At 43.9% G+C, this 26,544-nt stretch overlaps 1 protein-coding gene across 1 annotated transcript in view; it reads left to right on the top strand.

Moving 5' to 3' along the window:
* The window catches only part of ADCY9 (adenylate cyclase 9), an 84,781-nt gene that overhangs the window by 55,481 nt on the left and 2,756 nt on the right, over nucleotides 1–26,544 (top strand). Inside the window, exons 4-9 of the mRNA XM_029957944.1 lie at nucleotides 310–527; nucleotides 4,806–4,908; nucleotides 7,991–8,199; nucleotides 15,091–15,250; nucleotides 18,270–18,418; nucleotides 21,282–21,323. Of these exons, the coding sequence (XP_029813804.1) occupies nucleotides 310–527; nucleotides 4,806–4,908; nucleotides 7,991–8,199; nucleotides 15,091–15,250; nucleotides 18,270–18,418; nucleotides 21,282–21,323 (881 nt within the window). The remainder of the gene's footprint in view (nucleotides 1–309; nucleotides 528–4,805; nucleotides 4,909–7,990; nucleotides 8,200–15,090; nucleotides 15,251–18,269; nucleotides 18,419–21,281; nucleotides 21,324–26,544) is intronic.

The raw sequence follows: 26,544 nt of genomic DNA, 5'->3' as shown, positions 1-26,544 counted from the left end.
AATTTGGGCCTGTGGTTGGTTGTCACTGCCTGTGTGAAAATGTACATTGTTTCCTACTCCTTGGAAAGTTGGTACAGAAAAAGCAAAAAAGACACTTAAATAGGGATGTGCCTGCAGAATGTGGAGGAGATGCATCCAGAGGAGATGTGGATGGGTTCAGGGCAGGTAGAGTTTGGTCTTTGACGTGGTCGGGTCAGAACTCAGTGTGTTGAGGAAGAACTTCTTCCAGCTTTTGCTCCTTGGAATCTCATCTGTTTGCCCTCTCAACCACTAACATTCCCTGTGTATGTTTTCCTTTCTGCCACCCAGGCTCCAGGAGGACACAGTCCCAAGACTCAGAATGGACTTCTGAGTCCTCCACAGGAGGAAAAGCTCAGCAACAGTCAAACCTCTCTGTATGAAATGCTGCAAGAGAAAGGCCGATGGGGCGGGGTGAGCCTGGATCAGTCAGCTCTCCTCCCTCTGAGGTTCAAAAACATCCGAGAAAAGACAGATGCTCACTTTGTGGATGTGATTAAAGAGGACAGGTAAGGAAAACGGAGCGTAAAATCTTGTAAAGGTGAAAAGGCAGTACCAGGGTCCTGTATCTTTAGTCTTTATTTGTGTGGGTTTTTGTCTAATTACTGTTAACATACAACACGTCCTACATTTTCTGATTTTAGTCTTTATTCTGCTTAAACTGCCGTAGGAATTTGATATCAGAAACATTCTGTTTAGAAATATGCAAAGCCACTTTTTTCATTGCTTCCATGGTGAACAGTCCTCCTTCGGTGGAACCTCGGGAAAGGAAATTGCTCTTTAAATCACCTCTCACGAAGCTCAGCTCTATCTCGACAGTCAAACGTCCTCTAAATGCACATAGTTTGTACCTTCCTCTGCAATTCACGGTGTAACAGAAAATCTGAACCACGAAACTCACATTTTTGTATAGCAAAAGAACAGCAGCTGATAACATTGTGTGACTAACACCTAGAAATCATGCTGGGCTTGGAAACAGAATTAATGGGAGAGAATTCTCATGCAACTGCTACCTCCTTACATATTGTAAAGTTGGTTTCTCGCTCTGTTTCAAACAAAGGAAAATGATTTTGGGCAGAGGAAATGTTGTCCAAAATTCAGTAGTGTGGGATTTTTATAAACACAAAATGATATTTCCCCTGTTATGACAAGTGACTTGACTGGAGCAACTAAACAGATAACTTGAGTTTGTTATTATCTATGGCTATTCTTGTTTTTGTTTTTGTTTCACTGCTTCCACTCAAATTGAGGGTGTTTTGTCTAAATATCCTTGAAACTGCTGTGTGCTTGTGTGGACTCTGGGCTGCTTGGAACAGGGACACATCACCTGAACTGGAAACATAACTAAGGCAGGGAGAGGTGACAGCAAAGGACAGGAGTCCCTCTCCAATCTCTTATCCAGGTTTTCTCAGTTTACCTTTCTCCTGTGCTCAAATTCAGATAAAGCTTAGGTTCCTTTATTGTTTTTCTCTCTGTGTGTTCTGTCACTGGTGGCTGAGAATTGGTGTTTAGCTGATATTTTCAAATATTAGAAGACAGTCAGATCGGGAAAGTCCAAGTGTTGGCAGAAATCAGCAAGAACAAACAGGATTGTTGTTTAAAATGTAACCAGCACACTGCAAACTTTAACTTATAGAAGTAGATTAATTTATGCCCTCGGTCTGCTGAAGATACTTTACTCAAGCTCTCGTGTTCCTGGTGCTTTCCTCCTGCACTCCCAAAATGGATAATTCTCTCTGATTCGGAAAAAAGGAAGAAGCAGGACTGTGATTTGAGATCAGTCAAAGCCTGGCTCTTTTTTGGTCTCAATTAAATATCATCATTACCATATTAAGTGGGCCATTTCTTGTTGCCACGGAAACTTCTCTGCTGAGTTCAGTTCATGTAAACATAACTTTCCAAAAATAATCTTCTGATTAATTAGCTCTAAGCAAAATGCTTTAAGCCTACTGGTTTACACTGATCTTTTCAACATCTCTCAATGAGAAATTATATGCAATAAGTCCTTTTAAAAGCATTCTTGATCCCCTGCTATAAAACATAATTGTTGGTCTTGACGAATGGAGCATCTGTGGGGATCTTTGGATGTGGAATTTGAGGTGTTGTTTTACAGGAATCCCCATTTTCAGTAGGTTTTGTTGCATTGGTCTGACGTTGCTGCAAACCCAGCAGCAGCCAAGTGACTTTCCCTGAGCTCTGGGCAGCAATTTCCACAGGATTCCTATTGACAGAAAGTACTTAACCCAGATATGATGCTAAGGTGCATAAATTCATCCCACAGGCTTCCTGGAGAGCTGGGAAGGGTAAACGTGTCCTCAGGGGATTCAGGAGCCTGGACACTGCATTAGGAAGCTGCCTGGGGCTGGCTGGGAGGAAGTGCTGGACACTGGTGATATTTTTCCTTTCCAGTCTCTTTCTGGAGCTTTAGCTGTGTGGTTGGGAGCTTCTTTGCATATTGAGATTTAACCTTGGAGCTGATACCTCAGCACTGCCTTTAAAAATAATAGTAATGAAGACAGTCTTAGTGTGGCATGTTTGTATTAGCAATTATAGAAGAATACTTTTATGAAAAGTTATCAGTTCTTACAGCTTGTTTCTCTATATTTGACAAACAGGGTATGGTTTGAGCTTTGAGTCTGGCTTTACTACTATCACTATAAAAATACTGTTCACTGTAATCTGCACATTACTGTGTGTATTTTAAAAGAAAACTGTATTGTAAGAGTACAGAATGTTCGAACTTAGTTTCATTGGGAATATCCTCAAAGGATTCTCTGGTTTGGGATTTTTGTTTCCCAGAAAAATTAGGTATTTCTTAGGTTATAAACCTCCTGAAGTACAAGAAACAGGTACTCATGAACTGATCAGGGCAGTAATTCCAGTAATCTCTTTAGAGTTACAGAGCACAGTCCCAGGGATGTATGGAGCTCCCCCAGAACTGGGTTCTGTGCAGCCCTTCATCCCCTCCTTGGGCCAGCTTCCTGTTTAAATACTTTTAAAATTTGTTTGTTTCTTTCATCTCCCACTTCCCAGTGTTGCTTGATCCGGGGAACACACGAATCCCTGTGCTGGGAGGCACAGTGGCCTCCTGGGGAGCACATTATGTACTTGACTGTTTAGTCAAGTAAAGTGGGATCTTCCTCTTTGGGACAGACGTGGGTTGACACGGAGCTGGATTGGCACTGGGAATGCTGCCTTCTCCCTCCTTCCATCCTGTTGCACCTTCTGTTTCGTGCTGCACTGGCAGCTGGATTGTTCCTCTGACATCATCCAGCACAACATCACCGTCCTCTGTCGAGCTTCCTGGGAGGAAGAAAGGGAATTCAACAATCTTTTAAAAAAAAAAACAACCAAAAGCTTTCAAAAATCTTAATATAAGATGCTCTTAGAAACATCTAAGAGAGGGGAGGAACGAAGACAAGGAATAATGACAGACAGAAGGGTGGCTCAAGTGAATGTGTCCTGTTGTTCTTTCAGGGCATCCTGATGTTCTTAATATATTGGCCAAGGCCAAGGTTATAAAGTATCAGCCATATTCATGGTTAGAGTAGTTTGTCTTCTCTGGCATCAGTCTAAGAATTTGTGGTTGGTTGGTCTTGCATTTCAGTTCAAAAAAGTGCTTCCCACATGCCACTGTGTGCTGGGGAGCCTGTACTTCCAGAAAACCCCTCTGCCAAGAGTTCAGCAAAATTAAACAGGAACAAACCCCATAACCAGCCTCCCCCAAAAAGAGGCTCTTTAGCATCTTCCATCTTCTTCATCTGCTGAGAGTTTGACCTCATGTGCATCTCTAAGTCAGGTCCTTTCAGCTCTCTGACACCTGCTCAAGAAAGAAAAAAAGAGGAGTTGCAGAGCTATCTTTAGGAAACTTCACTCATAAACCTCTTATAGCTAATGCAAAACTCAACTTTCTATTTTTCCTCCAGAGGATCGGAAATATAAACAACTTTTTAATAATTGAAGCCTCTTATGTTGTTTATTTTGATTTTTTTCTGCACCTGCCTAAATGTTCGTTCAGGAAGCCTGGCCATGACATGACACGACATTTCTGCACCTGACACTGGAAGAGAAGGTGAAGGAGGGCAGAAACACCCTCTGGTGGATGCTGCCTCTGGGTCCCTTAGCCCTTCTGAGCTGGTGTCATTATTTGTCACTGGCTTTGCTGATGATTCTGGTCATTTTAAATCATCTGTTTCAACAGTAAATCTAAACTCTCTGTCTCCTCAGGTTCCATTTCTTTGCAGCCCAGATTCTTAAGGGAGTGTTTTACCAGTTGAGTTACTGAGTCATTTTAGTGTCTGAAATAACAAGAAACTGCTGTTTTCTAAAAGGGACAATGGTTTTTTTCCTCTAACAATTTGTCACCTTTGTCATCCTTGGCTTGCTTTGAGCAATAGAATTCCACCCAAGGCACAAATATCCCGCAGCCACGTGTCTCCTGAGCTTGTGCCTCTGTAGCAGCAATTAACCTTTACTGTTTGCTGGCTTATATTGCAATTATCTGGAGTCATCTGGAGTGAGAGCTGTTAAGTTTCTTGAAGGACTTGTTAGTCTCTTCCTGCAAGTATAAAAGTTTGCTCTCTCATTTTTTTTTGTGGAATATTTCCTTTGACTGAGTGAGTGTTGTGACTAAGGGGGTACTTTGGTGATCAAGAGCAGAGAAAAGCCAAAGGAACTTCAAAGCCAAGGTCCAGCATCCCTAGAAAAAGCAACCACAGACTAGGGGGGGTCTGAAAGAGGTACAGCTGAACAAACTAATGTTTATATTGTCTTTTTTTTTTTTTTAGCCTCATGAAAGATTATTTCTTTAAACCACCTATCAACAAGCTGAGCCTGAACTTCCTGGATCAGGATTTGGAGATGACCTACAGGACAAGCTACCAGGAAGAGGTGTGTTTCTCCTGGCATTGGTTTCCTTCTCTAATCCATCTGAGAAACTTTCTGTCGTTTTCTGGGGTTTTTTTTCAACACATCTCGTTGTAGTTGATGACAACGGTCATGAAATGTCAAATGTGATTTACTACTGGTATTGCTGCCTCTGCAAACAGTCTCCTTTCAGTTTATCACAGAATCACAAGCTGCTCTGGGTTGGAAGGGACCTTAAAGCTCATCTTTTTTTACCCTCTGCCAAGGGTCTCCCTGGAGCCTTCTCCTCTCCAAGTGAACACCCCCAACTCTCCCAGCCTGTCTCCAGAGCAGGGGAGCTCCAGCCCTCAGAGCATCAACATACCCTCTACCCCAAATCTAGTCTTACATTTGGGCTTTTCTCCATGTTCAGGTTAATGTTTTAAGGCTCTCTTTATGGCCAGAGAACCATGTTGAGATGAAAGTAAAGGACCAAATGCTACTTACCTCCTCATCAAATATCCCAGCTTTGAGAATGGCAGCTTCGAGTTTGATTTTTTTCAAGTCACAGCCCCATGGTTACCCCTGTGGAACCTAAACCCTTGCTGAACTCAAATGGCCTAATTCCATAAGTGTGCTGCATTCAGAAACCCTGTGGAATTGTAAGGAGCAGTTGTGAGGAACTCGGTACTCTCTTCAGGATTCTGCACCGGGTGTAACAAGTCCTCAATTCCCTCGGGGGCTAATAATATCACAGGCTTTCCATGTCAGTGGATATCCCTGCCTGGCTGATAGGAACTGGCATTTACATAAAGTGACATTAGGTGTCAGTTAGAACTGAGGCTGCATTTCCACCAGGAGCTGAAAAGCTGCTGCCAGAAGAAGGCAGTTGCTCTGCTCTGTCCTTCCTGTTCCTCCTCCTCCCTGTTCCTCCTCCTCCCTGCTCCTCCTAATGGCTCTGGTGCTTACCAGCCTTCCCTGCTGTGAGCAGCTCATTTACTGGCCCAGCATAAAATATTCATGGTTTGTTTTTCTGTCTGGGGCTCTTTCTTTTCCCGTCCCTCTGTTTTCTGCCCTGTGGAACCAGCAGCTCTCGGAGGGGTTGGCAAATGCCAGAGCCAGCCCAAGATGCCAGAGTCAGCCCAAGACAAGCAGCTGGCAGCAGGAAGGGGATTGGGCCCTTCCCTTCCAGCAGTGCAGAACTGTTAGTTTGGTTCATCCAGCTGCAGAATTGCATTGGGATAAATGTGGGTGTTGGTTTCTTTTCTTCCCAGTAGTATGTCCTACATCTGAGGGCAGGTGGGATTTCTGCTTCTGCTGCTCATTGCTTTCAGTTCTGGGCAGTGTTGTCGTGTTCTCCCTGGCAATAGCCCCTGTTTGCTTGTTTTCCAATACTTCCAGGTGAGACCTAACTTAATTTGTTTTACCAAAGGAAAGCCCAGTTGTGTTGCAGTTCAGTCTTTTCACTTTGTTCACTCCATACTCATCCTGCAGCAAAATAGTCTAGTGGTATCTGCATAAAGCTCTTGTAGCAACAATGGGGAGAAACTTCCCCTGGTTTATTTGCAGATATAAAATAAAATTTGCAAACTATACAGAAAATAGTAAATCAAGTTGTTTCCAATGGAAAGATTGGAAAGAGAAATGAAGTAGTAGTAACCAAACATATACAGATTGACCTATTAATATGGATATGTAGGGAAATCCTAGAAGGAGCACCGATGAGGTCTGTGCATTTTGTTAGTAGTAAGCTATTAATTTGAAAATCATTATATAAATCTCCCTGGAAATGGGAATCTTCACTCTCTAATAGTAAAGGGGCAAAAACCTTTTAAAGCCTTAATATTAGCAGAGTACTGGTCCGAAACAACAACAAAATCTTCTCTTGGAGAGTGAAAAGAGTTGTCAGCACTCCTAGTTCTCTAATTGCCTGGCCGTCAACTGCTGCTGAAAGTAACTTCCAGCACCCCTGAATTCCCCTCTAATTACACAGTGCCAGCTGCATGCTTGGGTTGTGATCCCTCTCCAGAGTCAGCTCTGCTTCCCAGGAGCTTGCTTAGCCTGTTCTTGTTTGGAAGTGAAGGCACTGCTTAGCCCTGTCAGAGCATCTTTAACGCTGTCACCTGGGGATACGGGGCTGCTTCCCTTAATTCAGTTGGTGGGACTTGGTGTGTGAACAGCACTCTGCTGCTGTTCAGGTTAAAAGGTGATTTTGGCACTGAAGTGATGCTGGCTGAATTTACTGGGTTGCAGAGAGGTACAAATGAGGGACTAGTTTGTTTCCCAGTATTGCTGAGTGCAGGAAGTGCTCTGAGGAGCAAAGGAAACTTCCCCATTAAACCAGAGCCCTCCAACTGGGTGCCTTCATGTTGACATTGATAACATAATGTCTGTTTTTCTTTGGAACTTGCTTTCTGTGGTCCCTTGGGCAGATATAGACAGTCCCAAAACTGGGCTCACCCAAGTAAGCTGGGATGTAGAGCTCATGATCTAGTTTTCAGCTGGACTGTCCACAGGAGCACAAGCACAGCTGCACAAGCACTGGGCCAGGACAAGATGGGATGGGAATGTGTGGTGAGGGGTTATGGAAGAGCAGGACTTGGTGTCCTAGGTTCTGATCAATTTGGATTACACATTATCTCAGTGGCTGCTTTTAATGGTCTGAAAGGGAGATGTGAACCCTACCACAGGAGCTGTTACTGTGGGGAGGTGTTTGGAGGGTTTTCTTAAAGACCCATCGAGGATAAAAAGTAAAATCTGTTATTATTTTAAATTGAAATCATTGAAGAAAATGTCTCACAGCTTTGTCTGCTAGTAATTATATTCATGTTTCTTTGCACAGAATAGTCAATTTTCATGTTATGTTTTTTCTGTATCATAATAGTGTGTACAAATCACCTCAATCCTGGGGGCTATGCTGCCAATGCTTTTTTTCAACACAGTCTTCTCAGGGAACTGTGACAGCCATGGCACCACCTCTTCTGCTTCTTGTTTCCAAACATTCCTTACATTGGATTAATGAAGTGGCCAAAACTTTATTCCCCAACTTGTTTTGAGCTGCTGTTTATCACCCAGTTGAATTCAGCAGAGTGGCATTTATTCATGTCCAGCCCTGTACTGCACACAGGTCATGAAGAATGCTCCAGTGAAGACGTTTGCCAGCGCTACCTTCAGCTCTCTCCTGGACGTGTTCCTGTCCACCACAGTCTTCCTCATCCTCTCCATCACCTGTTTCCTGAAGCACGGCATGGTGGCGTCCCCGCCGCCCCCCGCCGCCGTCGCGGTGTTCGTCGTCGCCATCCTGCTGGAAGTGCTGTCCCTCGTCGTCTCCATCAGGTAAATAACCAGTGACAGAGCCTGGGAATAGCAGGGGGAGCTGAGGTGGTGGCTGGCTCGGGAACATTTTGTTTGACAGCCCCCAGGAACACGCTTGGACGGTCTGTGATGTTTGAAGAGCGGCGTCGGTGCAGCCAAGGCTGGCGGCAGGTCTTGTGCAGAGAGAGCTCTGGCTGCAGGCACTGCAGGAGAAGTGTGGCTCTGATGGAGGCCACTTAGGGAAACGGGATCTGCACACCATGCCTGAGCCTCTTACTGTTCCTTGGGATGCCCCATGGGCCTCCCCTCACAGGGCCATCAGAATCCAAACAGGAAACTTTTGTCTGTCCTTCAAACAAACCCACCCCAAAAATTCCTAGCTAACAGTACACTGTTCTGGGGTTAAAGCTGAAATCATGTATCAGAGGTGCAAAGAGCAGTCCTTCTCTCAAAGGAAAAAAAGAAGAAAAATCGCTAAAGTCACATTGCATCTGTCCAGAAATAGTTTCTTTTTAAAGTTCCGTGGATTAATGTTGTAAGAGCTTGTGTTTTCTGTCTGACACGTAACTGGAGGTCAGCATTTCCCTGGATTCAGGGCTGTGGGGTAGGCACTGCTGCTGAAGGGAAGGGAGCACTGGTTTGTCTCTGCAGAAGGAGTGGTACTTTGCAGTGCCAGCCCCACACAGCAGCAAAGAATCCTCAGTCCCTGAATCCTTGTCCTGCCCCTCAGCCTCTCCTGTGCCCTTGGAGGGGAAGGCTTGGCTGTTTAACAGTGACTCCACATTCCCCATTGGTACCCAGTCACCCACAGGACATGTGTCCTGGGCTTTGAGGACACCTGCAGGCCTCACTCCTGTGGTAATTCCTCTGGAACATGGGGTTCCAGGGGTTACTCACACATCCAGGTGTAGCAACCAGCAGTTGTCTGTGTGTTCAGTGTTCATGCTCTCCTGGGTGTGTTGTCTGATCTGTGCAGATACCCCGTGTAACCTGTAATTAACCCAGATGATGGACCTATTAATAAGTTGTTTGTTTGTGTGTACGTGTGAGAGCAAGTTCACTGTGCCCTCCTCAGCCCCGTTTTCCCTTGACACAGGAGTGTGATAAGGGTGGTGTGTGGAAACCTGTGTCCTCACTTGTAGTTCTGCAGATCTGTCAGGAATGTGTAAGTCAAAATGCTTCTGTAATTACAAGTTGGAAGGAATTCTGCTGCTGTTTCGAGAGAAACAAGAGATTACAGTGTGCACTCTTATTTTGACTTTACAAGGTCAAGGTAAAAATACTGGATTAGTGCTTTAGCCACTGAAGGAAGTTTGTATCTCAATGAGCATATAAATGTATGTGTGTTACATCAAAGCTGGCACAGAGAGTGAAGAGAGGTCATGTGTGAACAGTGGAAATGCTTTTAAAGATAGTATTTCTTAGTGGGGGTATTTGATTGTTGCGATTCGAATCATTTTTAGAAACCCTGGAAATTCAGAAGGTGTTAAGAGCTGTACTGGGAGATGGTTGAACTGCAGGGCTGTCATTGTAGTGTATCCTAAAATGGATTAACTCATGTTCTGTCCTCTCTCTTGCATCAGAAATGCATTTTCCCCTTTGCAGAAGTCTCTGCACGCTGGTTTGGGTGGGGGAGAAGTTGTTTTGGCCCTTCAGTGTGCCCAGGCAGCTCTGCCATCTCACCAACAGCAGGTGGTCTGGGTTTGGTGGCCATGAACTTGTTCAGCTGTGAGCAGCTCAACACCCACTTTGCTGAAGAGCTGCTTTCTGCTATCCAGATTATTTGGAGAAAAGTTGTGTTCACTCACTTTTCTGGTGAATTCTTGCTTTGTTTTAGTATTTTTCAATTCACTGGTTTTCCCACTTGTTTTCCCAATGCTACATTACATTTACCTTTCCTTGTTTTGTCCGTTCATAAAAATTATTGCTATAATCTTAGAAATATTTATAGGTAGGTACATAAGGTTTTATTGCAGTCCTGTTCTATAATTGGTGGTTTATGGTTTTCTTAAGGAGAAGGAAAATTGTTGTTTTCAGTCTGTCTATATAGTCAAGAACTGGCAAAGTAGTTTTGCCTTCCTGAGCCGTGTGTGGCTGTGCAGGGGTTTGGCTTCAGTGCAGCACTGTGTGGTCAACCCAGAGACCCCACAAATTCTCCTGGTTACTTTGGGAACCAGGAATTGCTGGATGGAAGAAGCACCAGCTGCCCTTCCCTACCCTCTCTGTCAAACCAGCAGCTGAGGAGTAGGGACGTAGAAGTTGAGGCCCCAGATATCTCTTGGAGTGTCTGCAAATCACTCTGTATTTTAGCACTTATACATTCTGAGTTGGAAGGGGCTCAGAAGGATCACTGAGTCCAGCTCCTGGCTGGGACCTCCTGCCATGGGCTCACACTCATGATCTTTCCTCTGCTAACGAGATTTAATTTGTATTTAACTTAACTCTGATCATCCCATCTAAGGTAACACGAGTAAACCTCTTACGGTACAAACCCAGGGTCATCTCAGATCTGAGCTGGTCCTACCCAGGGTACCTGCTTGAAAACAGTCTCAGACCTCACCTGAACAGAGCAGGCTTTGTAGGTGAAAAACCTCAGAAGCTTTCTGGCAGGTTTTCAGTTTTAAATGTAAGGACAGTGGTGTATTTGGGTGGAGCTTTGGTAAGAAAAGGTGTCTAGTTGGGTTTGGAGGGGTTTTTTTGTCGTTGTTTTGAATTTATAATACATATTTGTTTTCTAGTAAATACATAAGATAGACTTTTGGGCCACCCCAGTCTCCTGGGGCACACACTGCTGTACGGTTCCCTTGAGCAGAAAGAAGGCAATCATATTTTTCCTCTTCAAATCCTCTCCCAAGTGAGGACTGCTCCCTCTGACCACTCATTATGCAGTGCAGAACTTCCTGTGCAGAAATGTCATCCCAAATGACAATCACAGAATACCAGTGAGATATCTGCAGGGAGGAGATCGGACTACAATGCTGGGCACAATCCCAGAATTTCAGGAAAAGGGATTATTTTAAGACCAGAAAATTCTTGCCTAAGTTTCACATTGTATTTTCATTATCGTGATGTGAAACACCCTGTCTTTAAATCAGTCTAAATTGTAATTAAATCCAGGACTCAGCCTAGCAAGGATCACTTGGCTCTTGTGGCTCAGCCCTCAGTCCAGCTGAGGGAGAGGGAAGGGGAGCACTGTCTGTGCCTGGGCAAGGAGAAACAAAACTCGAGTTCTGGAAGAGCAGAAGGCCTCATGGAGCAAAGCTTACGAGGGAGAAGGATGTTTTGATTCCTCTGAAGTGTCTGATAATAAATTATTGGAGTACCTGTAGATGAGGATCCCACTGTTAACACAAGAGCCACTTGAAAATTAATTGTATAAAGCTGCACGCAAAAATTGGTGCTTCATTTGTGAGCACATGGAAAATGTCATCTCCTGCTCTGTAAATGTTCTGTAAAGAATGTCCTTCGACCCACTTGAAGTGTAACTACTTTGACAAGTTCAGTTGAAGCGTAAGAGGTCCTGAAATTCTGGTTTTTTATAAAAAAAAAAACTTGGGAAATGTCACTGAACATACAAATGCAAGGCTTCACTTGGGAGTCTGAGGAGTGGGTCTGCAGGAATGCAGGTAAAAGATAGCTGCCCACTGTTTTTGTGTAAATACAGGGGTTTTGTTAACTAGATAATTTTGACACATAGTTCTTGAGTAAACCTGGCCATAAATGAGTTTGTTTACGAAAAATATGTTGCTTTTGATGATGTGCTACAGAGAAGAGCTGTGGGTGAGGAGCTGAGGGCAGAGAGTGGGTGTTTCAGCCCTGTTCAAAAGAGTGAAAGGTGGGAGCACTTCAAGTTGATTCATGAATTTAAAAGGGCCTTTCTAGAGAGCAAAACAAATTATCTCCTGGATGAAGCAAGCGAGTGCAGTCCAACACTGGAATGGGAAGCTGTGCTGTTGTCTGACTGAGCAGAACTGCCCTTTTCCTGGTGCTTCACCTTCCCAGCCTTGCTGAAGTGCCACCCACAGTCTGTCCACAGCAGAGAGACCCTGTGGCCAAGCACTTGGATCTTCCTAAATTCCCAGTGACCAGGAGCAGAAATTGTTTCCTGCATCCCAAGCTTAATGAACCAGATCTGTTAACAGGACTGATACAGAGTCCTGATGCTGGGGAAAACAATGGAGTCTGTTGGCCTTTATTTATTTCTAACATCTGGTATTTAATATCCCACCAAATTGCTGCTGTGCCAAAAGCTTTTGATTCGAACTCTGGGAATTGATTTTAAACTGCCAGTAAATACAGAAATGATGGTAACAGTCTCCATTAGCCATTAATCATTTATGTCAAAGTTACTAATTTGAACTCCAGCTTGTGTAAACATCTCGGAAGCTTCAGCATTTAAGCCCCGTTGAGCTGCCCACTGACACTGCATTATTTACTGATACTGCCCTGTAGCCATTAAATCTGTCTGCAGCTCTCACTGCTGTCTGGATTTAATGCACTCCTGACTTCCTGTGCTGGGAGCCTTGGGCTGGATCCACCGGCTTTCCCTGCGAAGGATGGGAATTCAGTCGTTTAATTCCAGAGCACAGAGCTCTGCAATAAGTACCAGCCCGAAAAAATCAATGCAAGAAGGTAAAGATTATCAGGAGAAATGTGACATTGCCCTGGAATTTGCACTGTCCCTTTGGAAACACACAGCTGCCTAAATAAAGCGGTGTCCTCATCGCAGGATTAACCGGTCGCGTTCGCCGGTGGATTTGTTGCTATAGCTCCCACAGGAATTTGTCCTGGCATGGAGGCTTGGCAGAAAGGAACATTGAAGAAGTGGAGTCCCTGGTGTGTGGGTTGGGGTGAGAGACATGAGCTGCACTGGGTATCTGCCACTGAGCTGGGTCCTGTGCCAGGCAGGATGGGAGCGATGCGGAGATCCAGGAGAGCGTAGGCAGAGCTGCTGCCGAGCTGCCTGGGGAGAGACTGGGGGGGTAGGTTAGCCCAGGGAGCCCCATTCCCTTCCTCTCTCACACTTCAGCCATGGAGATCCTAATCCCAGTCCGTAGGCTTTGGGAGAATGGAACTTTGGTTTTAGAGGCAGGAACTTGATTTCAGACGTACTTGGTGCTGAGAAGGTAGGGCTGTCACTGAGCACAGGGACAGTTCTGTCATCAGGGTGGGACACTTTATAACCCTTCAGAAACCCAAATTGTTACTCTGCAGAGCTTTTTTTTTTTTTTAAATTTTATCTTGCTCTATACCCAGTTTTTTAATTTCAGTGCGTTGTTGGAAACTCTGTTTCCTGATGGAATACAGGTATAATTTTTGGTGTGAATGGAAGTCCATTAAACTGAAAGTTGGCAAATCTGTGAGCACCCTCTCGTGGGATCCCGGTGTATTACAGTGTACTCCATCCTCCCAAATGTCTCTTTTTAATGCATTTAAGGATAATTTCCAGACTTGAATGTATTAAAATTAAATAAGTTAAATTAGAGGAGAGCTCTTGATGCTTCGAATAATGCTTGTGTTCACAAAACTCACAGAAGTCCAGACCAGAGAATTAAAATATCGTCCATAAACAATGAATATTTAAAGGTGTGGAATGAGCGTCAAATTCTCATAAAGAAATTTAAATTCAGATGGTTTGTATCAGGCTTTTATCCAGCATAAAACCTTGTATTTCAGACAGCAGGGTTAAAAATAAGTGTATTGCTTTTCTCTTTTTAAAACTATGGTGATATGGGGTAATTTACGTAACTTTGAAGATTGGGAATTTCATATTTAGTGTATGTGATACTTTTTTTTTTCAGCTGTGAGCATCTCTGTTTAAAAAAGGTGTAATTCTGTACTGTTTGGGCTCTGCTGTTGTCCAGAAGTACCTGCCCGGACTGAGTCTGGGAATTCCACACATCCCATTAATGGCTCTGGATGCAGCTAACTGTGCTCCACTACCTTTTTATGTCTCCATAAAAATAATTAGGCACTTGAACAGCAGTTGCAGTTTTTCTCAAGTGACTAATGTTGAGCTTCGAGAAGGAAGTTATCCCAAGGATTTATTTCTGTGGATAAATAATAGTTTTCCATGCAATGCCCTTGAGCATTGAGCATCCTTTTACCGTCCCTTATTCATTTCAGCAATTAGAGCTGCTCTCATTAAGGAGCATCTCCGCTGAGCTGCTCTCCAGAGCTCTCCCTGTTGGCTCCCTGAGCTCTTCACAGGTTGGGGCCGTGGTTTCCTCGGCAGCTCCAGGCGGGAGCCGTTCCTTCCCTGTGTGCCGGGTGGGATCCAACTGGGATGCTGTGCTGGCTCCCAAGGATTGGGGTGGGTGCCAGCTGGCCCACGAGGGGCTCAGCCCAACTGCTTCTCCAGCTCTGCTCCTGCCAGGCTGCCAGAGCTCAGCCCACGCTCCTCTTCCCCTTCCCTAATGAGAGGGAACGGAGCCTGGTTGCAGACGGGGCGGTTGCAACTGGGAGAACTGGTTTTGGCTGCAGTGGGATGGAGCTGCACAGCCCTGGCTGCTGGAGCTGTTAGTGGGGTGCACAGCGCTGCTTTTCAAACATTTCTGCTGTTATTTTCAGTCGTTTTGATTTGTAAAGGCTTCCCCTCTCCCTGCCTGCTTTATTTGTGAATGGAGAGAAGTCTTCCCTGTGCTTAACCATCCGAGTGAGTGAAATTTGGCTTTCAGTTTGCCTCCTCGAAGCCCCCATCCCGAGGCTCTCCCTGCTGGAGCAAACACCCAGTCATCTGTCAGCAAAGGTGCATTATTCCCTGGAATCACCAGCAGGTGCTGTGGGTGTAACACACCGTGGTTGCTCCCACAGCCCAAGTGAGGGGTCTGAAGTTGAATTCCTGCAGGTAGATCAGAGCAGGAGGTGATGTGCTGCCGCTAACGCCCCGCTCCGTGATTTCCTGTGTTCCAGGATGGCGTTCTTTCTGGAGGAGGTGATGACTTGCACCAAGCGTCTCCTGGAGGTGATATCTGGCTGGCTGCCTCGACATTTTTTCGGCGCAATCCTGGTTTCTCTCCCAGCTCTTGCAGTTTTTTCACACTTCACCTCTGATTTTGAAACAAATATACACGTAAGTTGTCGAACTCCCGTTCCGTAATGCGATGTTTTGGATGGAACAAAGCTTGCTGTTTGCCTGCCGCCTCCCCGCGCTTTACATCTGTTTGATACAGATCCCTTGGAGGGAGAGGGCTTTGTGGGTGATGGAATTCCTGGTTTGTTATGTAAATACGGTCACGGCTGCTTTGAAAACTCTCAGACAAAAGAGGAGAGCCAAACCTTGAAATGCCTGTGACTTACCTACCTTTTTTTTCTTAGATCAAAGCACTTCTGCAGGGGTTTATTGGAGACAGTGCAAGGAGTTTATCTCAGGCTCGTGGATCTAGGCTGGATTTGGAGTTTCTAGGTGGACATGTTGTGTAGTTACTGAATCTCAGCGATGAGAACAGTATTAGTGATGGGTGTTTGGGCTTTGCAGAGTGAGATGGAGGAACTCAAAGGAGAGAGAGAGCTCTGAGTGCCTAGAAATGATCATTGCAGGAGCTGTGGAAGTGGTGAAAGGAATGCAATACCTGCCTTCTGAAAAGGAACAGAAAGAAATGGGCATGTTTAGCCCAGACACAGAGATCCACAGGGAATTTGATGTCTCTGTTAATGAGAGCATTCAGAAGGGGAGAACAAGGGGTTAAATATTCAAAGAATTTCACATAAATTCTGTAAATTCTGTGAATTTATAGAATCCCAGAATGGTTGGGGTTGGAAGGGACCTTAAAGGTCATCTCTTTCCAACCCCCTACCATGGGCAGTGATGAGAAGGGGGAAGAACAGTTTAATTTAAAGGCCAACTGTAGCATAAAATCAGGGCTTAAAAACTGTGAATAAAATGGCCTCAAACTGGAGATGAAAGTTTGTTTCTCTGCAAGTTTCTCTTCATACCACAGTGATCCTTTCCAGGAGCTTCAGGGAATTGCTTCACAAAGCTCCTCCTATTTCAGGGCTCTGGGTGTAGGTAGTGGCCAGATCCTCCTCACTCTTCCTTATCACAGCTTATTCCTGGCTTTTGGGAAGTGTTTGTTCCATGGGAACATGTGACCACATGTTTTTTGGTCCTTGCTGATTTAAACACATATCCCGTGGTTATCACAGTCACAGGAGAGTGTGTTTGACATTCTGTTACATCCCATGTTTAAAACCATTCTGCAGCTTCCACCTTTTGGAACTTTGCTTAAGAATTTCTAAGCAGGAAATTTATTTTTTGTTAGTTCAGTTTAATGATGGTCTTCCTCCTACATGATTATCAGTAAATCAATTGTAGGAATGTCTTCTTTAAAGTGAAGGGACCCAAAAACCTTCAGGTCTGTCCATTGGTTTTGATATCATCCCATTCATCACCATCCTTGATCATCTCTCCAAATGTTTAAAAATAATAAAAAATGTTAAAAACCTTTATTGGTGTGTTCTCAATACCTGTTCAGGACAGGCTGAGTGGAAACACTTGAGGCAGCAGCAGTAAAATGGTGATTTAAATCACCAAACTGAGAATGAACTTTGCTTTTTTTCCTCCTGCAGGTCCTCCAGAGTCGTGGGGCTGTTGGCTCCCTCTCCAAGAGATGTCCCAACTCGGCTTGTGCTCAGTGTTTCCACACTCATGGAGCTCTAGGAAATGGAGTCAATCTATAGAGGGTCAGGTAAGTGTCCTATTTTACTATGACATGGTTTTGCAAAGTTTTTTTTTATTCATAGCATTTTATACCCTCCCTGGATATAAAATAATTAAAATGAAAATTAACAAAAAAACAGCCATTAAAAAAACAAAAAAAAACTTTCCAAAGCCATGCATCCATAGTAAAATCCAGCACATCCTGACCCTCTATAGGCTGGCTTCATGCTGGGGCATCACTTGGAGTGAGAACCAGTGCTCTGCCACTTTAGGAGACCTGAAATGGGGGGAAAAAAGTAAGTTTAAGTTATGTTTTTTTATGGACACTTCTGAAACTCCTTTTATCTGTTTTTGAGTCATTGCAAAAAACCAACAACTGTGCTTGTGGTTTAAAAATGGTAAATTATGTAAGGTTTTTTTCCCATACTCTGTGTCTGCTCTGAATCACATGTTTGTTTGTTGTGCTACAGGATTGCAGTGTCTGTGCTTCAGCTGTACAGGAAATGTAAAATTAAAAAAAAAGAGATTATTAATGAAGAGATTGTTATTAAAAATAAAAGAAAGGGAGAGAATGATCATTTCATGCTGTAAAACACAGCATAAAGCTAGAACAGAACTCCCTAATGCAAGTGTGGAGTCTCTGTTTTAGCTTGGATGGTCATGAATATTCTTGCTAAAACCAAAATTGGCACATCAGCCTGAGAGGTTTGACCACTGTAGGATTGTAACTCAGGGACATGAAGGTGTTCTGGGCAATGTGTCTGTCCTATCTGTCTTTTTTTTTTCTGATAAAGTTGTGGGAAAGGGAAAGGGGGTTTGAGATCAGGCATTTGGAACAGAAATGTAAAATTGTCCTTGCAAATTGGCACAAGTGGTCGTGTCACAAAGTGTCCATTGACAATGACCAATACCTGCCTTTTGTTCCCAAGGCAGATCTTTTCTTTTCAACCTGAGTTCCCCTGTTGCTGATCAGTGTGACAGTGTCCCCTAAGAAGTGTTTTTAAAAACAGGCAGGTGGGTGAAGTTGCATTCCACATTTTCAGTGCAGCGGAATTTTGATATTCAGTTTAAAACAGACAGGATCTAACCCCAGCAGTGGAGTGGAGGTTGCCATGAATATTTACCTTTTTTTTTAATTTTATTTTGTTTTAACAAGAAGAGGCACTGAGCTCTTTGCAAAGGTAAGCTGGAGGCATTGAAAGTCGTGTCACACAGTGATACAAAACTCCACCCGGGGGAAACTGTGGCCAACTACCTGTGCTAAAAGTTTTCTTGCCCTTGGAAGGGAAGATGTCCATCTTCACGTGCTGACTCCTGATGCACCATAACACAGATGGAATCAGACCCTTCTGCTCCCTGTGCCCCTTTCTCCCTGGCGTTGGTGCCCGAGGGCGCCGGGCAGCCGCTGACTCGCTCTCTCTCTCTGTTGCAGTACACCATGTTCATGTGTTGTGCCATTCTCATCACCATTGTGCAGTACTGTAACTTCTGCCAGCTCAGCTCCTGGATGAGATCCCTACTGGCAACTGTGGTGGGAGCAGTGCTGCTCATCCTGCTCTACGTGTCCCTGTGCCCGGACAGGTGAGTGTCACCCCAGCCCCGCACGCTCCGCGCCGGGGGAACGTGGTCGGGGTCCTGCACCACTGCAGTGAGGATCTGGTGCACAGGATTGTACCACCTGCCATGACTTTGTCCACCACCTCAACTTTAGTAATTTTATTTCTGCATTGTTTTTTTTTTAAGGTTTTCAGGATGGTGCCTGAGGGCCCTCTCCTGTGTGACACTGTCCTCACCTCGTGTGCTTCAAGGGCACTCGTATGTTATCAGGCCCATAGAATTGCCTTTTACCATTCCTTTGATAATCTGTCTTATTAAGGAGCTTCCCAGGTATTTGGTGGTGCCAGAGAGCCCAGATGTTCCCCCACACATCCCTGGATTTATTTTTACCCTTAGGAACCATCTGTTTTTCTTCCACCACCTCCCTCAATGCACTGGTTTCGTTTCTCACTTTCCTGCCTTTTCAGAGGATGCTGCAGGACAGTAACCAGGAGAATCAACATAATGCAGTTTCTGTGCAATAACCCCAAGTTATTTCAGTTTTCCTCTGATAAGCAGTTTTCCCCAAGGAGAAATTGTTTGTAGTATTCTCCTGTTTTCTTGCCAGGAGAGTCAAGGGGGTCTTTCCAACCTTCCACTCCTATTGGCAAAATTTTATAATCTACTTGCACTTCTCATTGGCTTAAGACCTCTCAGAGCCTTTGGCTCTCCTGGGATGGACTTTGCAAGGTCTTCTGCTAGAGCAGTCTAGTTCCTCTCCTTCTTCAGAGACCTGCTGTATCATATGTTGAAAAACATGAAAAAAAAAACAAACAAACCAGAAAGAGTTGGCAGATACATGTTTTATGTGAGTATTTAGCTTTAATCCCCTCTTGAAGTATCTTCAGTAGGTACTTTTAATCTTGATTTAATTTATATTAAAAAAAGGGGGAGCATAAAGGTCACCCCTTACAGCTGTTCACAGCTGTGATTTGGAGGTGGCTTTAAGGGTTGTGGGAAGAAAGTCTTTCCTTTGAAAAAAATAACAGAGCTGGAGCCAGTTGACAAATGATTTCTAGGTCATACTGGACTAAAGAAAAATCCCTTTCTTGTCAGTCTGCAGAGCACTCAGACAAGGAGGGCAGGACAGTTCTTTCCAGCCTCAGTGGAGGGAAGGAGTGTCTCCATTGTGGAGACTCCCCTTTCTCCTCATGGATTTGTCCCACTGGGTTTAGGTTCCCCGTGTAGCCAACACTGTCTGTCCTCCAGCACTGAACAGGAACTCCCAGGAACAAAGATGACTTTCTCCCCTAGCTTTTCCCTTTGTGGCACTGATGCTTTCACTGGCCAGCCACCAGCTTCCCTGAGAGCTGTGGAATCACAGAATCCTTTGGGTTGGAAAAGCCCTCTTGAGATCATGGAGTCTGACTGTTCCCAGCACTAACCATGTTCCCAAGTGGCACATCCACATGCCTTTTAAATCCCTCCAGGGATGGGGACTCCACCACTGCTGTGAGCAGCTGTGCCAGGGCCTGACCACCCCTTCCATGAGGAAATTTTCCCAATATCCAACCTCAACCTCCCCTGGCACAACTTGAGGCTCTTTCCTCTTGTGCTGTCCCTTCTTCCCTGGGAGCAGAACCCGACCCCCTCAGCCCCAGGTTTGGTTTTTCAGGGAAGTCAGTGAAGAGCAAACCCTTGATGCCAGTCCTTGACTCCCTGGTTACTGTTCCATCATTCCCCAGGCAGGAGTTCCTGCAGCTCCTTCAGCTCCACACGTGCTGGGGTGTCTGCACAGAGCTGGCATGACACAGCCACCTTTGAAAGAGGGGAATAGAATATACTTGTGCACAAGCTCTGTGTTAGGACTTTGTGCAGAAAGAAACACAGAACTGGGGGGTTTCACTGCCTTTCAACTTTATTAAGGGATGGGGAAGGGCTGTTCCAAAGCACAGAAGTGGAAGCCTTGCTGTGGTGTCAGCTCACAGCATCAGCTTTTGCTGAGTGCTGGAGGGGTTCTATGAATGTTAAAAAACCATTATCTTAAGAAATGTTGCTAATGATAGTGTTCTTCCACCTGTGATTTGAACAGTGGTGACCATTAATGAGGAAAGGTCAGAAATCATGGAATATGTTGTCATTTCATCCCTCGGAAATAAATCTTTAAAGTAGTAGAGCTCAGTTCAGCTGCAGATCTGAAAAGGTGCTTGATAGAAGTTTTCCTGAACAAAACTAATACAGGCTGAATTAGTGAAACCCATAAATTCTGTTTCTTAATATTCATCTTTTTGTTCCTCTCTTACCATGAATCTGGATAATATTTTTTGTCACAGTGGTTGTTGCAGCTTTGTCTGCACCACAGATGGATCCATTCTCCATGTTTCTTTACTTCTTTTAACAGATGTAACTAACCCTGAGAATTTGATACTCTCTTAATATTTGAAAAAGTGCTTGAACTACTTATTTCCTGTAATGGCATCTTCAAAAAACCCTATGTTTATTAGGCATTTGTTTGTTTGTTTGGAGCAGTTGGAATTTGGGGTTTTGGGGTTTATTTTTAAAATCCTTGTACTGTGTGCTCAGATAAGATGAAGGCATAACCAAGTTTTTAGAGTTCTGAGATTGCTCCTCCCTGTTTCCCAGGTAAGATGGGATTGTTTAACAATTACTCACTCCAGGAACCATCAGTTTCCCTTTGCAGGGATTTGCATCTCTGGCTGGTTCCTTCTTTTGAGCCAAAAGAGCAGATAAGTCATGTTCAAACAAAGATTTTTGAAGCTGATCAGGTGTGTGGTGCAGTTATTGGCCTATATAACAGAGCAGTTTAACATTCTCTCTGAAATTCTGCAGGATGGTTTGTTTATTGCTTTAACCTCCCCTCTGAAATCAGTACTTTTTTTAATTTCAGCTCCATGGAAACTCCTCATCTAGATTTGGCACAGAACTTTAGGTAAGCTTTATATAAACTTACTATCTTTATGTTTAGGGATGGAAACATTTTCAGTGATTTATACGTAGCAAGATTTTGCATCCACAGTAATAACTTGGGAGTTCAACAAATTGGTTCAGCAGGTTGTGTTTAAGCTCTTCATATGTGTAATTTCCTTTACAGGGGACTTGGGTATGACCAAAACTCATCAGAGCTGATGCTGCAGTCAGAGTTGTGTAATGATATTTTCTCTTTAAATTGGATTTCTAGGAAATAGAACTGTGGAGGAGCTCTATAAAACAGCATCTGTTTTTCTGGTAGTAGCAGTTTTTAGAGCATTATCTGTACATCACAAGCTGTTTATTTGGTTCACTTGGCTTGTTTGCACCATTCAGGAGCAGTGTGAGTTGGATGCTCCCACAGCTGGATGGGGGAGAATTCCCTGTGGGAGAGGAGCTTCTGCTGGAAAAGCTGGATGTGCAGCCAGGTGCCTTCCCAAGATGAGATGTGACAGTCTGGGACTGGCTGTCCCCTCGGCTCACCTGGGCAGAGCAGCAAAAGAAAATTGAGAGCAAAGGAAAATTTTAGCCCCCAGACTTTCAAACAATCAAACAAAAATCTCTTCCTGGGTTATTAATGGCCCCTTAAAAATGAACACGTTAAAGATTCACTCTGATTATTTCAGTGTTGAATTTCTTGTGGGTTTTATTGCAAGTTTTGCAATACCATTTTTAAAGTGTTTTTACTTGTCTTTGGTATTAGACAAATATGTGTTTGCTAATGACAATTTTGGGGACAATACTGGGGTCATGCTGTGCTTGACTGAACTACTAACCCTGTGGCTATGGGACTGAGTAATTCATCTCAAATGGGTTTTCAGGAGCATGATGCTTTTCCTGGGAGTATGTGTCAAAACAAAATTCCTTTTTAAAACCTGTCATCTCCATGAATTCTGTGATAGTGGGGAAAACACGTGGGTTTAGTACAGAGAGATGGCAACTGGGCTTTCACATTAGGTGTTTCTTCACCAAGGAGTCAGCACTTCAGTGTTGGGGTTTGGGGGGCTTTGGGTTTTCTTACACGGGTTTTCCTTCTTCATGGCTTTGATTCATAAAGGTAACTTCATTTTCACAGCAGAATTCCAGTTCACTGAATCCAGAATGGAAATTTAAAGCCAAAAGAAGAGGCAGCTTGATTTTTTTTATAAACAAACTCTGCAGAGAACTTGCTGTAAAGGCAATGAACAAAGTATTAAAGTGTGGTGATCACTCCACTAATGTCTTAGGATCAGTCCAGGTTTGGATCCTTAGTGGTTTATTATTAGTTTGTGAAATCACCAAAGCTTTTGTGCTGCTCAGAATTACAAACCTCTTCCCCAACAGGCTCCCAACCAGCTGTTAATCACTACTAAGTAATTCATCCTGCCTTAAATCATTAACAACCAGGTCTTCCCCTCGATGACAGAAATCTGAAAAAAACAGTTATCAAACATACAAGTATTTTTCTTCCATAAATACACAACTTTTAAGTCACTACAGGTGAAGGTAAGAGTTGGTGAGAGACCAAACCACGGATGTCACCGAGCAGGTGTGAACGGGCTCTGCCTCTGTGCAGAGTCTGACTTGTGATTTAAAGGCCAAATAAGGCAGTGACCAAAAGATCTCGTTCATTAAACATTTCTAAACCTAATTTTACACTTTTCCTTTGGAGGTGTGCTGGGTTTGTGTGTTGTCTGTGCTCCTTTATTTGGGGAAGAGACACATGTGCATGAGCTAATACTGCTTAGCACTGCCCTTCAGTCCAGGCTCCACTGGACCTGACACTGCCCAAACTTGTAAATTAACAAGTATTGGAAGTTAAAGGAGAGAACTGGGAGTTAACCCTGTTCTGTTTCTACCATTAAACAGAATTTGGCTTCTTTTTCAGGGCTCTTTTACTGTACATTATTGTGTACCACATTTCTTGAGTGCTGTGCAGACAGAATCTCCCCTTTTCCTGGTGATGGACTAATAAAAAGGTGAAACTCCCTTATCCTAACACACTTTTTTGCAGCACCTTTCTCATGGAATTAAAAAAATCAGGTTCTTTTCTCACCCCAGCCACTGCAAAAGCTTTCCTGTGTTCTAAGAGGGCCAAACAAAGTTATGTTTTGCCTTTAATGAGGTTGTTCCCTTTCCTTGATCAAGAATCGAGATAATATTAATCTGCCTAGGAGGAGAGACACTAGCAATGGTAATGAAGTTTTAGCACAAAGTTAATCTCTGGATTGTCCATTAATCAAAATATGGAATCTGCCTTGTTTTCCAGACAGCCAAGTTGTTCAGCCCAAAGGATGCAACCGTAAACTTTGTCTTTTAAGCAGGGAATAGTTCCCATTTTCATTCATTCCTTACCTCAGAGCAGGTGGGGGGTATTGCTTTCCACTGTGGCTGCTTGAGGAGGATCAGCAATAGGGAGGACTGAAATCTCATGGTTGTAGGGAGGGGTTTGTAGGCATCAGTAACACTTTGTTCATTGAAAGCAGCACTTTGATCCCCTTTTCCTCTCCATTCCTCCACTGCATTCTTCTCTCAGATTCAGCAGGCAGGCATCCTCCTTAGATATAGCAAGATATCCAAATCCAGACAGGGGTTACTGGCTCAGAAGCAAACTGGCTTTCCAAAACTATAAGTGGAAAGCCATTATCTTTGTGATTTGTGATCGAGATCCTGTCTCTGGAGCTCTCACTTGTTCCATATTCACACAGCCTGGATGGAGGTGCCAAGTTAATAGTGAGGTGGCTGTGCCAGGCAGCACTTCACCAGTTTGAGTTAAAGGAACTAAGATTTCAATTTGAATGACTTTTAAAATTCATTTTCTGCTGCGGCAACTCATAAAAAAGTAGAATTGGGGGGGGGAGGTGATGCTTTCTGTTAGAGCTGTGGGGTTTTTTTCTTCTTTTCATTCTGAAGGGTGACTCCAGGTCATCACTGCTGACTAACTTGTGAGGTGATTTAGAGTCCTGTGGGTCCTGTAGCCTGCTCACTGGGACACCCAGAAATTTGCCTTGCAAATGAGGACGACGTGATCGCTCCCTGCTCCGGGCTGGAATCAGGGCTGTCCATACTGATGCTTCCAGCAGTCCCAGCGGGATAGAAACGCTCTGGAGAAGACTCTGCACCTTCTTTTTTGGGTTCCCAACCCATTCCTTATTAATGAAATCAGGTCAGAGAACAGTGAGTCACTCCCTGCACATGGAGATCTCCAGGTTGGAGCCCACATGGCAAAGAAGGTCAGGCTGGTGCTGAGGAGGTGACTGAGAGCTCACAGATGCCAGAGCTTCAGGAATGGGCAATGGGAGGCAGCAGGTCCTTCCCAGCAAGCAGGTCGTGCCTTCCACTTCTCCTAATGTACCATTTGTGGCTCTCACCTAATTCATTGGGGAGGAGTTAAAGTACTTTGAGGAGTGTTTTGTACAACGATGTGTAAATAAAAAGCCTTTAATGACTGAAATAAATCCCTGTGGCAGGGATGTCTGATGTTACAGAGGATTATCTGGATCAAACTTGTACTCTCAAAGGAGTAACATAATCATTGCTCAGATCCTCTCGCAGGTCTCTGCCCACAAGATGCAGGAAGTAGCAAACTCAGATTCTGAAAAGAACCTGAATTGTTTTTCTTAAACAAGATCCTTTCCCCAACCTTTTTTTTTATTTTCCAAGATCTTTTCTCTCACTTACCCTCCCCTCATTTTGTTTTATAAGCCCGTCAAACTGGGAGGATATTTTGCCACCTGCAAAATAGGTAGCAAGGATTGTAATTCAGGAATTGTTCCCATTCTAGACATTAATTATAGAATCATTTAGGCAGGAAAAGACCCCTAAGATCAGGGAATTGTAGAATATCCTGAGTTGAAAGGGACCAACATGGATCATCAAGTCAACCACTAACCCAAGACTGCCAAGGCCACCACTAAACCATGTCTGGCTTAGTCTCTGACTTGTCTTTCAAGGGAGGAAATAATTACGTTCATGACAGAGGATCTGTTGAGAAAAGTAGCTGTAAGTTACAGGAAACTGATGGTGGGGACCTACTTTGAGCTGGGCATATCTCCTCCTTTCATTGTTCCCTCCTGAAGAGGGAATAAAAGGAACATACCTTCCCTTCTCCTGGGAGAAGCATATTTATGGTAGAAAACAAAAGGAGTAATTTCCAGTATAATATGTTGTCTTATCTTTAATCTGAAATCCAATCTGCACACTCTGTATTGCAAATATTTTACTTACAGGGAGCTCTTTTCCCTGTAGAAACAAAGACCACGGCACAGAGGAATGTTTTCAGAGATGGGGCACATTCATCTGTTCCACAGCTGTGCTGTGGTTTTGCCTCGTTACACTTTTCTGTCAATCCAGAATTTGAGAATGAAACTCAAAAAAAGAGACCATGTCTCTAATAAAGCTCAGTTCTAAAATATTTCCAAAGTGGAAGCCTGTCCCCCATGAACAGAGAGAAAGAAAACGAGCTGAGAAATGTTTTCATGTGCTGCAGGAACAAATTCAGCCTCCTTCTTCTTGAGCTGTTGCTCCAGTTGTGCTCTGAGTTTTAAACTCCTCATACCTTCATAAAGAAATGGAGGCACTGAGCTTGGATTGCCTTTCTGGTTCTCAAGGAGAAAGGTTGATGTGACACTTTCCCTTAAAAAAAACATCTCTTAACTTGGAAAACTTCAGCACATGTCTGCTCATATCAAATCTTAAACTTTGGCATAATGTTATACAAAAAAATGCAGTTGGGTGCCTGCAGAAATGACTGGGTGCCAAGCTGTCTGGGTTTAGCCTTGGTTTCTAGGATTACATAGGTGGGGCCTTCTCAGATTCAATTTGTGTCTTTGCCTCTCTCCAGAAAGTTGAGATTGTGGAGTGCAGATGTCTCCTCGTTAGGGGCGGTTTGGCATTGGCAGATGCTCCATCAGCGCTTCATAATCTGCACAGGCAGGCGACAAACTGTCGAAAGGATCTGAAATATTGCTCTCAATCTCTGGGAGACAGGAGTTTTTTATTATTTTATGTAATCTTGGCACTTTGAGAAACTTTCTGTCTCCACCATGAAGAGCCTCAGCGGTTTTATCATAGAAAAGATGTCAGCCCAGAGCTCCATACTCTCCACTTCCATGCAGTTCATAGAACCACAGACTGGTTTGGGTTGGAAGGACCTAAAGGATCATCTCATCCCAACCCCCTGCCATGGTGGTTCTCCATGACCT

Source organism: Manacus vitellinus, unplaced genomic scaffold, assembly GCF_001715985.3.
Source record: "Manacus vitellinus isolate BGI_N305 unplaced genomic scaffold, ASM171598v3 scaffold_12_pilon, whole genome shotgun sequence".
NCBI classification, from domain to species: domain Eukaryota; kingdom Metazoa; phylum Chordata; class Aves; order Passeriformes; family Pipridae; genus Manacus; species Manacus vitellinus.
Note: the sequence above shows the minus strand (reverse complement) of the source record. Positions and strands in the feature narration are given on the sequence as shown.